Here is a 15,000-nt window from a genome sequence, read left to right as displayed (position 1 = left end):
GACCTCTCAGGCATCAGCATTTTCGTCCTACGCCATGAACGCCGTCCTGGACTCTGCTAGCCGTACGGCTGTGGCATCTGCTAACTCCGTGGCAGTCCGCAGGGCCATGTGGCTGCGCGAATGGAAAGCAGACTCTGCTTCCAAAAGGTTCTTAACTGGTTTGCCTTTTTCTGGCGAACGGTTGGATGAGATTATTAAGGAATCCTCGGGAAAGGACTCCTCCTTACCCCAGTCCAAACCTAAGAGACCTCAGCAGAGAAAAATCCAATCGAGGTTTCGGTCCTTTCGTCCCTCCGCCAAGCCCCAATCCTCTTCGTCCAACCGGCCGGAGAAAGGCCAGAGGAACTCCTATGCGTGGCGGTCCAAGTCACGCCCCCAAAAGGCCGCAGGAGGCACTGCCTCCAAGACGGCCTCCTCATGACTCTCGGCCTCATCTAGCCACATCCTCGGTCGGTGGCAGGCTCTCCCGCTTTGGCGACGCCTGGTGGCCACACGTTCAAGACCGATGGGTGAGAGACATTCTGTCTCATGGTTACAGGATAGAGTTCAGCTCTCGACCTACGGCTCGTTTTTTCAGAACCTCCCCACCCCCCGCACAGGCCGACGCACTTTTTCAGGCGGTGGCGCTCTAAAGATGGAAGGAGTTGTGATTCCCGTTCCCCTTCAGGAACGTGGTCGCGGATTTTACTCCAACTTGTTCGTGGTGCCAAAAAAGGACGGGTCATTCCGTCCTGTTCTGGACCTCAAGCTGCTCAACAGACATGTGAGAACCAGACGGTTTCGGATGGAACCTCTCCGCTCGGTCATCGCCTCGATGTCACAAGGAGACTTCCTAGCATCGATCGACATCAAGGATGCTTATCTCCATGTGCCGATCGCACCCGAACATCAACGTTTCCTGCGTTTCGCCATCGGGGACGAACACCTCCAGTTCGTCGCATTGCCCTTCGGCCTGGCGACAGCCCCACGGGTCTTCACCAAAGTCATGGCGTGTCAACGAAGTCTTACCGTCACTCTGGCGACTCTCCAGCAGTTCGGGTGGATCATCAATTTCCCGAAATCCAAGTTGACGCCGACCCAATCACTGACTTACCTCGGGATGGAGTTTCATACCCTTCCAGCGTTAGTCAAGCTACCACGGGACAAACAGCTTTCTCTGCAGGCGGGGGTGCAGTCACTTCTTCGGAGTCAGTCACACCCCTTAAGGCGCCTCATGCACTTCCTGGGGAAGATGGTTGCAGCTATGGAGGCAGTGCCGTTCGTGCAATTCCATCTACGGCCACTCCAATGGGACATTCTTCGCAAATGGGACAAGAGTTCGGCTTCCCTCGACAAGAACATCTCTCTTTCACTTGCAACCAAAACATCACTTCAGTGGTGGCTCCTACCCACATCTCTGTCTCGGGGAAAATCCTTCCTCCCCCCAACCTGGGCCATGGTCACCACGGACGCGAGCCTGTCAGGTTGGGGAGCGGTTTTTCTCCACCACAGGGCTCAAGGAACATGGACTCCAATAGAATCGTCCCTTCAGATCAATATTCTGGAGATAAGGGCAGTATATCTAGCCCTATTGGCTTTCCATCGGTGGCTGGAGGGCAGGCAGATCCGAATCCAGTCGGACAACGCCACTGCCGTCGCCTACATCAACCACCAAGGCGGCACTCGCCGTCGTCAAGCCTTCCAGGAAGTCGGGCGGATTCTGCAGTGGGTGGAAGTCACAGGCTCCACCATCTCCACAGTTCACATCCCGGGCGTGGAAAACTGGGAAGCAGATTTTCTCAGTCGTCAGGGCATGGACGCGGGGGAATGGTCTCTTCACCCAGACGTGTTTCGAGAGATCTGTCGCCGCTGGGGAACGCCGGACGTCGATCTCATGGCGTCACGACACAACAACAAGGTCCCGGCCTTCATGGCACGGTCTCAGGATCACAGAGCTCTGGCAGCGGACGCTCTTGTCCAGGATTGGTCGCAGTTTCGACTGCCATATGTGTTCCCCCCCCTCTGGCAATGCTGCCCAGAGTAATACGCAAGATCCGGTCCGACTGCCGTCGCGCCATTCTCGTCGCTCCAGACTGGCCGAGGCGGTCGTGGTATCCGGATCTGTGGCATCTCACGGTGGGTCAACCGTGGGCGCTTCCAGACCGCCCAGACTTGCTGTCACAAGGGCCGTTTTTCCATCTGAATTCTGTGACCCTCAACCTGACTGTGTGGCCATTGAGTCCTGGCTCCTAGCGTCTTCAGGGTTATCTCAGGATGTCATTGCCACCATGAGACAAGCCAGGAAGCCTACGTCCGCCAAAATCTATTACAGGTCTTGGCAAATCTTCTTATCCTGGTGCTCTGATAACGGTTTTCCTCCATGGCCGTTTGCTTTACCCACATTTCTTTCATTCCTACAATCTGGAATGGACAAGGGTTTGTCCCTCGGCTCTCTCAAGGGCCAAGTGTCAGCGCTCTCCGTGTTTTTTCAAAAGAGTCTAGCCAGGCTTCCGCAGGTCCGCACGTTCCTGCAGGGGGTTTGCCACATGGTCCCACCTTACAAACGTCCGTTGGAACCTTGGGATCTTAACAGGGTTCTGACGGCTCTTCAAAAGCCGCCTTTTGAGCTGCTGCGGGATGTCTCTCTCTCCCGTCTTTCTCAGAAGGTGGCCTTCCTGGTGGCAGTCACATCACTTCGGAGAGTGTCTGAGCTTGCAGCGCTGTCATGCAAAGCCCCCTTCCTGGTTTTCCACCAGGATAAGGTGGTTCTGCGTCCTGTCCCGGAATTTCTCCCTAAGGTGGTATCCCCTTTTCATCTAAATCAGGATATCTCCTTGCCTTCCTTTTGCCCTAATCCAATTCACCAGTGTGAAAAGGATTTGCACTCTTTGGATCTAGTGAGAGCACTCCGGTTCTATGTGTCTCGCACGGCGCCCCTGCACCGTTCAGACGCGCTCTTTGTCCTTGTCGCTGGCCAGCGTAAGGGCTCTCAGGCCTCCAAGTCAACTTTGGCTCGGTGGATCAAGGAACCGATTCTCGAGGCCTACCGTTCTTCTGGGCTTCCACTTCCTTCAGGGTTGAAAGCCCATTCTACCAGAGCCGTAGGTGCGTCCTGGGCTTTGCGGCACCGGGCGACGGCTCAGCAGGTGTGTCAGGCAGCTACGTGGTCTAGTCTGCACACTTTCACGAAGCACTATCAAGTGCATGCCTATGCTTCGGCAGACGCCAGTCTAGGTAGGCGAGTCCTCCAGGCGGAGGTTGCCCACCTGTAAGAGGGGGCCGTTTTCGGCTCCTTTTATTGAGGTATTCTTTTACCCACCCAGGGACTGCTCTTGGACGTCCCAATTGTCTGGGTCTCCCAATGGAGCGACAAAGAAAAAGGGAATTTTGTTTACTTACCGTAAATTCCTTTTCTTCTAGCTCCTATTGGGAGACCCAGCACCCACCCCTGTGCCCTTCGGGCTGGTTGTTCTTTTGTGTACACATGTTGTTTATGTTGATTTGTTCTTATGGTTCATGGTCTTCAGTTCTCCGAACATCCTTCGGATTGAATTTACCCTAGACCAATTTATAAGTTTTCTCCTTCCTGCTTTTGCACCAAAACTGAGGAGCCCGTGATGCACGGGAGGGTGTATAGGCAGAGGGGAGGGGTTACACTTTTTAAAGTGTAATACTTTGTGTGGCCTCCGGAGGCAGAAGCTATACACCCAATTGTCTGGGTCTCCCAATAGGAGCTAGAAGAAAAGGAATTTACGGTAAGTAAACAAAATTCCCTTTTTTTTCTACACTGATCATTCAGTCTCTCAAACTGCTCTCCCCATCATTCCTTTAGCTGCCTATAGAAGTCTATGGAGAGAGACGGAGTCAGACATGCAAAGTGAAAATGCTGCAGATTTTAGTGACTAGAGCCTACTAATAATAATAATATTTATTAATTTATATAGCACTATTAATTCCACAGCGCTTTACATACAGCAGCAACACTGTCCCCATTGGGGCTCACAATCTAAGTTCCCTACCAGTATATTTTTGAATTGTGGGAGGAAACCCACACAAACACGGGGAGAACATACAACTCCTTGCAGACGTTGTCCTTGGTGGGATTTGAACCGAGGACCCTTGTGCTGCAAGACTGAACCACTGAGCCACCGTGCCGTCCCCAAAGGGGAAAACTGGTGAAAATGCGGAATAAAAGTCATGTACACAACATTATAAGCAATAAAAACATCAGCTCACTGTGCAAAAAACAAGCCTTTACTCAAATTCATCAACATAAAAATATTCCGGGCCTTGGAAAATGGTCGACACAAGGCAAATTTTTTTCATTAAATATACATTATTCTGAATTCTATTTTCTATCGTGTCTCTCCAGACAGCAAACCTGGAGGTAATCTTCCCTGACTTATACAGGGACGGGATTACAGAGGGATTACACCTCCACCCTCCAGTGTTTTTCCTGCCCCTATAGGAGACAGGAGCATGAGGTGTTCCTAGAGTGGAGATATTTTATCCTTGGGAATTTCATCAAATGGACTCGGGGATCATGAGGCTGAGGCCTTCCCTTCTCCCTGTAAAGTGGTCAGAGGCCGACACATTGGTGCACCCATCTGCCTTGATGCAGTATTCCTGGGTATGACGCCTCTTTTCTCCATGGAGGGCTCTAGGCATTACCAGCTCTCCCTGTTCCACTAAAGTGTATTTGTAGTTAAGAGGTGGAAGGAAGGGGTGACGCTACGGCAAGGTGTGGAGGCAACACAGGTAAGTGCACTGTGTAGATGCCTCATTGTAGGGGTGGGGAGTATAGTCAATTCCTGGTTAGGCAGTCTGTCTCTGGTGGTAGGTGGCTCTTTCTATCAACTCTGGGTTGTACTGAGGTCCTGTATTAGGAGCCTCGGATTTAACCCCTTCACGACCGCGGGCCGTAAAATTACGTCCTATTTTAACGTGACTTAACGACCAGGGACGTAATTTTACGGCCTAAACTTCATTTGATTGCCGTGGCCATAGCAACGGCTTTCAAATGATGTCCCCTGCTGTTTCTTACAGCAGGGGACCTTTGCTTGACCCCAGGGGGGGGCGGCATCGCCACCCCCTATCGACGATCGATGTGATTGGCTGTTCAAATCTGAACCGCCAACCACATCGATCGCACTAATTTCGGCAAAAATAATGCCCGAATTAGTGCGATCCTGTGAGATCCAGCTATGAGATGCCGCAGCTGCTGCAGCATATCATAGGTGGACCTCAAACATGTCGCCCCCAGCCCCTGCAGCACTGATTGGAGCGATCGTGCTATGACGCGCAATCGCTCCAATCAGTGTGCAGTGGGGCGGTCTGATCTGCCGGTGGCCGCCCTCCCCAGGCCTGTGCTGGCCTGCGAGCCCTCCCCCAACATGTCTGCAGCGTGCAGTGGCTGGTACTTGTGGTACCACGCCACCGCTGCTGCCGCCGCCGATGTCACCGCCGCTCCGGCTCCACGTGAGTATTGCGCGCTTCCCGTGATGGCCCCTGCATGCTCCCTGATGTGCCGCCCTGCTGCGATCTGCCTCCTGCTGCGATCTGCCCCCTGCTATGTGCTTCCCTGCTGCGATCTGCCCCCTGCTATGTGCTTCCCTGCTGTGATCTGCCCCCTGCCATGTGCTTCCCTGCTGTGATCTGCCCCCTGCCATGTGCTTCCCTGCTGTGATCTGCCCCCTGCTATGTGCTTCCCTGCTGTGATCTGCCCCCTGCCATGTGCTTCCCTGCCGCGATCTGCCCCCTGCCAATGTGCTTCCCTGTTGCGATCTGCGATCTGCTGCTGCTGCACGTGAGTACTGTGCTCACTTTGCAGCCCGTGCGCGCTCCCGTGGTGCCCCTGCGCGCTGCCGTGATAGCCCCTGCCGTGCCCCCCCCCCCCGCGATCTGCTCCCCCCAACCGGCCCCCCCCCCCCCCTGACATCCCGATCCGGTCCCCCCGCGATCTGACTGCCTCCCCCATTATCTCTATTCTGCTTCTGCAGCTCCCTCTCCGGTCTCCCCTTCTGCTCTCCCCCCTCCCCCTCTTCTGCTCCCCCACCCCTCTGCTCTCAACCCCCCCCCCTCTGCTCTCCCCCGACGTCCTCTTACCTGTCTTCACCGGCCTGATCACATCTGCGTCCATCGCTGGGTCCTTCCTGGGCATTCTGCTGATCTGCCTGCTGCTCCTGTAAAGCTGTCCATCTCTCTGCCATCTGTTCCTCTGCAGCTCTTCTGGTCAGTGATCCTCCTGCTAGTCCTCTGGGTACTGTGAGTATAACTTTTTTTTTTTTTTTTTCCGTATCCCCTGTCCATTTTTACACCTCATCCGTCCGTGCGTCCTGCCAAGCGCTGATCAGGGATGCAGATAACGGATCGGCATCCCTGCTCAATTTTTGGCGTGACTTTTTTCCGTATTTGCGACGCTTTTTGTATCGCATCCGTCCGTGCATCCCGCCAAGCGCTGATCAGGGATGCACATAACGTATCTGCATCCATTGTCAATTTTTGTCGTGACTTTTTTTTTTTTTTACGTATCCCCGACGCTTTTTTTTATCGCATCCGACCGTGCGTCCTGCAGCGGCCGATCAGTGCACTGCGTCTGTGCGTTTGAAAAGTCAAATGGCGCTCCTTCTCTTCTGAGCCCCGCCATGCGCCCAAACAATTACTTTCCACCACATATGAGGTATCTGCGTACTCAGGAGAAATTGCACAATACGTTTTATGGTGCATTTTTTCCTGTTACCCTTGTGAAAAAAAAAGCTACCTGGTTGAAGCAACCGTTTTGTGGTAAAAAAAAAAATTTTTCTTTTCACGGCTCAACGCTATAAACTTCTGTGAAGCCCCCAGGTGTTCAAAGTGCTCACCAAACATCTAGAAAAATTATTTGAGGGCTCTAGTTTCCAAAATGGTGTCACTTGTGGGGGAGCTCCACTGTTTAGGCACCATAGGGGGTCTCCAAACGTGACATGGCGTCCGCTAATGATTCCAACCAATTTTGCTGTCAAATGGCGCTCCTTCTCTTCTGAGCCCCGCCATGCGCCCAAACAATTACTTTCCACCACATATGAGGTATCTGCGTACTCAGGAGAAAATGCACAATACATTTTATGGTGCATTTTTTCCTGATAGCCTTGTGAAGAAAAAAAAAGCTACCTAGTTGAAGCAACAGTTTTGTGGTAAAAAAATTTTTTTTTCTTTTCACGGCTCAACGCTAAAAACATCTGTGAAGCCCCCAGGTGTTCAAAGTGCTCACCAAACATCTAGAACAATTATTTGAGGGCTCTAGTTTCCAAAATGGGGTCACTTGTGGGGGTGCTCCATTGTTTAGGCACCTCAGGGGGTCTTCAAACCCGACATGGCGTCCGCTAACAGGTGCAGCTAATTTTGCACTCAAAAATTCAAATGGCGCTCCTTGCCTTCCGAGCACTGCTGTGTGTCCAAACATTTGATTTCCACCACATATGAGGTATCTGCGTACTCAGGAGAAAATGCACAATACATTTTATGGTGCATTTTTTCCTGTTACCCTTGTGAAAAAAAAAGCTACCTAGTTGAAGCAACCGTTTTGTGGTAAAAAAAAATTTGTTTCTTTTCACGGCTCAACGCTATAAACTTCTGTGAAGCCCCCAGGGGTTCAAAGTGCTCACCAAACATCTAGAAAAATTATTTGAGGGCTCTAGTTTCCAAAATGGGGTCACTTGTGGGGGAGCTCCATTGGTTAGGCACCTCAGGGGGTCTTCAAACCCGACATGGCGTCCGCTAATGAGTGCAGCTAATTTTGCGTTCAAAAATTCAAATGGCGCTCCTTCCCTTCCGAGCTCTGCCGTGCGCCCAAACAATTGATTTTTACCACATATGGGGTATCAGCGTACTCAGGAGAACATGCACAATAAATTGTAGGGTGCACTTTCTCTTTTCTCCCTTGTAAAAATGAAAATTTTATGGCTAAAGTAACATTTTTGTGTTAAAAAGTAAAATTTTCATTTTTTCCTTCCCCATTGCTTTGGTTCCTGTGAAGCACCTAAAGGGTTAATAAACTTCTTGGATGTGGTTTTGAGCAGTGTGAGGGGTGCAGTTTTTAGAATGGGGTCACTTTTGGGTATTTTCTGTCACCTAGGCCTCTCAAAGTCACCTCAAATGTAATGTGGTCCCTAAAAAAAATTATTTTGTAAATTTTGTTGGAAAAATGAGAATTTGCTGATGACCTTTGACCCCTTCTAACTTCCTAACGGAAAAAAAATTTGTTTCGAAAATTGCGCTGGTGTAAAGTAGACAAGTGGGAAATGTTATTTAGTAACTATTTTGTGTGACATATCTCACAGATTTATGGGCATACATTTTCAAAGTTTGAAAATTGCGAAATTTTCAAAATTTTCGCCAAATTTCCTAAATTTTCACAAATAAACGCAAAAAATATCGGCCTAAATTTACCACTGACATGAAGTACAATATGTCACGAAAAAACAATGTCAGAATCGCCAGGATCCGTTGAAGCGTTCCAGAGTTATAACCTGTCAAAGTGACACTGGTCAGAATTGCAAAAAATGACCCGGTCATTAGGGTGTTTTAGTGGCCAGGGGTGTTTCTTCATATTGGTCACCTGTGTTTATCCAGGCCACTTTCATGAAATCCAGGGTCCTAACCCCCTCTGTAATAGACATCGGCACCATAGCCCACTGATAGAGAAGCAAGGTTCATCATTCTTGATTATGAACCCGTCTTGGTAATGCCAGGAGATGTTACCTGCCAGATTACTATAGTATATGTCTTTCGTTTTCAATGAGTGTCCAGCTCCTTACTTGGGGCCTAGGGATTTATGGATTTTGCATAGACTTCTTTGGGCTCCTGGGACCATAATATGTAAGTATTCCTATGCTTTGCCTGTTTATCCATAAAGATTATGGGATTAATCAGGTGCTTTCTATGCTGATTTAGCTTTGCAGTTTTACTGGGGGGGGGGGGTGTCCCCTAATGTGATCCTTGGATCTTCTCCATCGTGGGCCACCCCCTTTATTCATCACAGATTTGGTTCTTCTAATGTGTTTCATCAGGGCTCTGCTATTCTGCACCATTATGGATCTAAATCCAGGCATATTATTCCTCGATGGACGATCTTGAGATGCAAGCATCTAAAACCCTATGCAGTGTAAGTTTATCCTATTGTCTATATTTTCTGATCTTACAAATTGATTAACATGGCTAACCAAGTTCTTACCCAGGACTTTGGTCCTTAGGAGATCTAGTTCAACCTTCCTCCATACCATTGGGTTTTTTTGTTTTTTGCTTTTTTTTTAAGTTTTTTTTTTTCACTTGTCACCAATTTTCAACTCCTGTAACTTTTTCATTTTTCAAGATCTGGGGCTGTGTGATGGTGGCTTTTTGTGCTCTGCGCTGATGTTTTTATATATATAATATTTTGGGGTAGATACAATATTTTGCTCGCCTCCTATGATTTTTGTTTCCTGTATTTAATAGTCCCCTTGTGGTACTTGCTGTGCAATCGTTTGATCGCTTCTACTAATACAAAGCAGTGTTACAGAAATCCTATGTATAGCAGAATTCACAATTTCCCATGAACGCTGGCCATGGCCCGTCATTCACAGGAGAATCACAGTTATAGGCATTGGGTGATCAGCAGACCCCCGGCTGTCATGACCTCCCATTGGCATCTTGCGATCTTGACATAGGTGAGTGCCTGGGCAGGAGGAATGATGAGCTACCATGCCGGCACAGGTTAAATGCTGCTCTGTTATATCTGCGGTATAACTGGTCTCTAAAAGGCACATGTTGGCTGATCAAATCAGGTGTCATGTGCGGGGAAAGATGTGGGCTCAGCATGCAAGCCCGCATCAAAGGCAGGAACACCACTTTTGGCATATATGTACATGAAAAGTTGTGAAGGGGTTAATTCCACATGGCCGAGTCCCATACTTTGGTCTCCGCAGAGTCATGTTGTTCAGAGAAATGGTTGTCCATTAGTTATTCCCTCAGACGAAACCGTTGATAAGTGGGGAAGGGTAGGAGGGTGGGTTTCTGGTAAGCAGCTAGTGGTGCAGTCATATTGTTGATTACGATGGCTTCAGATAATGGATTGTCCCGCTTTTTAAAAGCCCCTCTCATCTGCACGTATGTATTTCTATGTAATATCCTAATCATGTTCTAATTTCCTACAAACAGGAATGTGGCAGAAAGACTTGAAGGAAGGCAGACAAATCAGCGGGCTGAAATACAGGTTTGTTGCCCGTGTCGCACAAAGTCGGTAACCCCCTGTCACACATACTTACCTCCCGAACGACGTTGCTGTGGTCGGCGAACAGCCTCTTCCTGAAGGGGGAGGAGCGTTCGGCGTCACACAGCGGCCGCCCAATAGAAGCGGAGGGGAGGAAATGAGCGGGATGTAACATCCCGTCCACCTCCTTCCTTCCTCATTGCCGGCAAGATGCAGGTAAGCTGTGTTCGTCGTTCCCGGGGTGTCACACGGAGCGATGTGTGCTGCCTCAGGAACGACGAACAACCTGCATCCAGGAATGTCACCGATATTTTGAAAATGAACGATGTGTCAACGAGCAACGATAAGGTGAGTATTTTTGCTCATTAACAGTCGCTCTTAGCTGTCACACGCTACAATATGTCAAACGATGCCAGATGTGCATCACTGAATCCGTGACCCCCGAAGACATATCGCCCGATATATCGTAGCGTGTAACGGGATCTTAACCAGATCACACTGAGATCTATATGCCAGTAATTACCGTGCAGGGAGAGCAGAGCTGTGTGTCATTAAAAACACCACTCTGCATCTGTGCCAGGCATCAGGGCATACTGCTCTGGTATTTGGGCAATTGCAGAGTGCTGTATTTGACGAGTATTGCTTACATACTACAGCTCTCGTCTCACATCACTGTTGTGTTGTGAGATGAGAGCGGTAGTGTGTGATCAGCGCTTGTCATATACAACACTGGATTAAAAAAGAGAAAAAGTGCCTCTTATTTGATTTTTAAAGGTGCATTGGACTTGTTATAGGAATCTGCATTTTGGTCTTAACCATTATTTTATGGGGTTTTTTTAACACTTACATATAAAAGCGGGACTTATTGGTTTAACCTACAGATGAAAATTGGATAGATTTTCATACACATCAGAATCTGGCCTAAAATTGTATTTACCTGCAGCTTACCACTGTGGCTGCAACTAAATAGCACTTATTTCTTTATTTTTCCCTTTTGCTGACAGATTTCCTACAATTGATCAGAGCTGCTCTAATGAGATATATAATATAGTATGGTTGGTAATAGTGTGCGGATTTGTGTTTATGAATGTATGGGTAGAGTACATGGAAATAGATATTTTATATCTATATTTGATATGCATATACAGTGGAACCTTCCATTGTAAGCATAATTGGTTCTGGGAGTGCGCTCTTAAACCAAGTAACTCTTATATCAAAGCGGATTTTCCCATTGGAAATAATTGAAATGCCGACAATTTGTTCCACAGGCAAAAAAATTTACTGTATTTATACAAATTTATTACAGTAATACAATGTAATGTACTGTATTAATATAAAATTACTAAAGTACACTAATACAAAATACTGTACAGTAAAAAAAAAAAACGTATAAAGCAAATTAAACTGCACGTTAGCTTATAATAGAATTGTTGGTGTGCGGGAGGTATGCTATAGAGAGAAAAAATTATGTATAAATATGGCAACCTTTTATTCTAGTACTGTACACAAAAAACAACCCCCAAATCTATTCTCCCCAAAATAAGGGCAGAACTAAGCTAAATATGGTGTAGAAACACTGCCCAGGCAATTAGATTACAGTACAAGGAATAGCAGAAGAAAAGTACTATACTGTATCTAGAAATGCAAATTGATAGACCTGGATAGATATAGTAAGAGCAGAAAGTTATCTCTAGAGCGGGTTAGAGCCTGGTGAAAGGACGGAAAGAGAAGTGTGCACGGGTGAGTATTTGCTCTTATTGCAAATCATTGCTCTTAAACCAAGCTTTGCTTGTCCTCGCAAAACGCTCTCAAGCCAAGTTACTCTTAATCCAAGGTTCCACTTTGTATGTATACATAAACATACGTAATATATATGTACAGTGCTGGCCAAAAGTATTGGCACCCCTGCAATTCTGTCAGATAATACTCAGTTTCTTCTTGAAAATGATTGCAATCACAAATTCTTTGGTATTATTATCTTCATATAATTTGTCTTCAATGAAAAAAAAATGTCATAAAGCCAAATTGGATATAATTCCACACCAAACATAAAAAAGGGGGGTGGACAAACGTATTGGCACTGTTTGAAAAATCATGTGATGCTTCTCTAATTTGTGTAATTAACAGCACCTGTAACTTACCTGTGGCACCTAACAGGTGTTGGCAATCACTAAATCACACTTGCAGCCAGTTGACATGGATTAGAGTTGACTCAACCTCTGTCCTGTGTCCTTGTGTGTACCACATTGAGCATGGAGAAAAGAAAGAAGACCAAAGAACTGTCTGAGGACTTGAGAATCCAAATTGTGAGGAAGCATGAGCAATCTCAAGGCTACAAGTCCATCTCCAAAGACCTGAAAGTTCCTGTGTCTACGGTGCACAGTGTCATCAAGAAGTTTAAAGCGCATGGCACTGTGGCTAACCTCCCTAGATGTGGAAGGAAAAGAAAAATTGACGAGAGATTTCAACGCAAGATTGTGCGGATGGTGGATAAAGAACCTCGACTAACATCCAAACAAGTTCAAGCTGTCCTGCAGTCCGAGGGTACAACAGTGTCCTCCCGTACTATCCGTCAGCGTCTGAATGAAAAGGGACTGTATGGTAGGATACCCAGGAAGACCCCGCTTCTTACCCCAAGACATAAAAAAGCCAGGCTGGAGTTTGCCAAAACTTACCTGAGAAAGCCTAAAACGTTTTGGAAGAATGTTCTCTGGTCAGATGAGACAAAAGTAGAGCTTTTTGGGAAAAGCCATCAGCATAGAGTTTACAGGAAAAAAAAAAAAAAGAGGCATTCAAAGAAAAGAACACTGTCCCTACAGTCAAAAATGGCGGAGGTTCCCTGATGTTTTGGGGTTGCTTTTGCTTTGCCTCTGGCACTGGACTGCTTGACCGTGTGCATGGCATTATGAAGTCTGAAGACTAGCAACAAATTTTGCAGCATAATGTAGGGTCCAGTGTGAGAAAGCTGGGTCTCCCTCAGAGGTCATGGGTCTTCCAGCAGGGCAATGACCCAAAACCCACTTCAAAAAGCACTAGAAAATGGTTTGATAAAAAGCAAAGGAGACTACTAAAGTGTATCCAAACCTGAATCCCATAGAACACCTGTGGACAGATCTCAAAATGGCAGTTTGGAGAAGGCACCTTCAAATCTCCGGGACCTGGAGCAGTTTGCCAAAGAAGAATGGTGTAAAATTCCAGCAGAGCATTGCAAGTAACTCATTGATGGTTACCGGAAGCGGTTGTTCGCAGTTATTTTGGCTAAAGGATGTGCAACCAAGTATTAGGCTAAGGGTGCCAATACTTTTGTCTGGCCCATTTTTGGAGTTTTGTGTGAAATGATCAATGATTTTGATTTTTGTTTCATTCTCTTTTGTGTTTTTTTTTTCATTGTAAGCAAAATAAATGAAGTTAATAATACCAAAGAATTTGTGATTGCAATCGTTTTCAAGAAGAAACGGAGTATTATCTGACTGGGATTCGCATCTGCACCGTTGCAGCTACAGCCACAAAATCGTGCACACTCACACTGGACCCCGAGAGCGTCTCAGGCTATGTTTTGAGGGGAAATTTTAACCCCGCGCTTTACAGTTAATCACCAAAAACCTGCCTCCATTAAAGCGTATGGAGCTGGGAGCCACAGTGCAGCCAGAAACTTCAGAAGAATGCGCAGCCACCCGTGTTAATAACTGCTATTAACAAAATAGAGTGGATTAACAAAAATGTATTCTGCACACAAAAACCACAAAACAAATAGAAATGTAATTATTAAATTATAATTATTAAATTGTTTCACATGGTGAATTGTGTGCTGAGGGTGGTATGTGTTCAAGTACGAGGTAGTGTGTGGCGCATTTTGTGTGTGTGTGTTCATATCCCCGAGTGTGGTATCTCATGTCGGGGCCCCACCTTAGCAACTGTACGGTATATACTCTTTGGCGCCATCGCTCTCATTATTTAAGTCCCCCTTGTTCAAATCTGGCAGCTGTCAATTTGCCCCCAACACTTTTCGTTTCACTTTTTCCCCATTATGTGTCTTTCCCTCTCTTTCCCGGTCTCTCTTTCCCTCTCTTTCCCGGTCTCTCTCTTCCCGGTCTCTCTCTCTCTCTCTTTCTCTCTTTCTCTCTTTCCAGGTCTCTCTCTCTTTCTCTCTCTCTCTCTCTTTCCCGGTCTCTCTCTCTTTCCCGGTCTCCTCTCCTCTCTCTCTCCTCTCCTCCGGTCTCTCTTTCTCTCTCTCTTCTCTTCTCCGGTCTTCTCTCTCTTTCCCGTCTCTTTCTCTCTTTCCCGTCTCTCTCTTTCTGGTCTCTTCTCTCTCTCTTCCCTCCTCTCCGTCTCTCTTCTTCTTTCCCGGTCTCTCTTCTCTCTTTCCCCGTCCTCTCTCTCCTCTCTTCTCCCGGTCTCTCTCTCTCTCTCTCCTCTCTCTCTCTCTCTTTCCCGGTGTCTCTCTCTCTCTCTCTCTCGTCTCTCTCTCTCTTTCCCGGTCTCTCTCTCTCTCTCCGTCTCTCTCTCTCTTTCCCGGTCTCTCTCTTTCTCTCTCTTTCCCGGTCTCTCTCTTTCCGGTCTTCTCTCTCTCTTTCCCGGTCTCTCTCTCGGTCTCTCTCTCTTTCCGGTCTCTCTCTCTCTTTCCCGGTCTCTCTCTCTCTCTTTCCGGTCTCTCTCTCTCTTCCCGGTCTCTCTCTCTCTTTCCCGGTCCTCTCTCTCTCTCTTCCGGTCTCTCTCTCTCTCTCTTTCCCGGTCTCTCTCTCTCTTTCCCGGTCTCTCTCTCTCTCTTTCCCGGTGTCTCTCTCTCTCTCTCTTCT

General features: G+C 47.5%; 1 protein-coding gene across 3 annotated transcripts in view; it reads left to right on the top strand.

Annotated features, from left to right (window-relative positions):
- The window catches only part of LOC142295645 (ribonuclease H1-like), a 62,575-nt gene that overhangs the window by 37,202 nt on the left and 10,373 nt on the right, over positions 1 to 15,000 (top strand). For all 3 annotated transcript variants that reach the window (XM_075338742.1, XM_075338741.1, XM_075338743.1), the window contains exon 6: positions 10,153 to 10,207. In XM_075338742.1, coding sequence (XP_075194857.1) covers positions 10,153 to 10,207 — 55 coding nt within the window. The remainder of the gene's footprint in view (positions 1 to 10,152; positions 10,208 to 15,000) is intronic.

This window comes from Anomaloglossus baeobatrachus, chromosome 3, assembly GCF_048569485.1.
Source record: "Anomaloglossus baeobatrachus isolate aAnoBae1 chromosome 3, aAnoBae1.hap1, whole genome shotgun sequence".
Lineage (NCBI taxonomy): Eukaryota > Metazoa > Chordata > Amphibia > Anura > Aromobatidae > Anomaloglossus > Anomaloglossus baeobatrachus.
The sequence above is the reverse complement of the archived record's forward strand: the minus strand, read 5'-3'. Positions and strand labels throughout refer to the sequence as shown.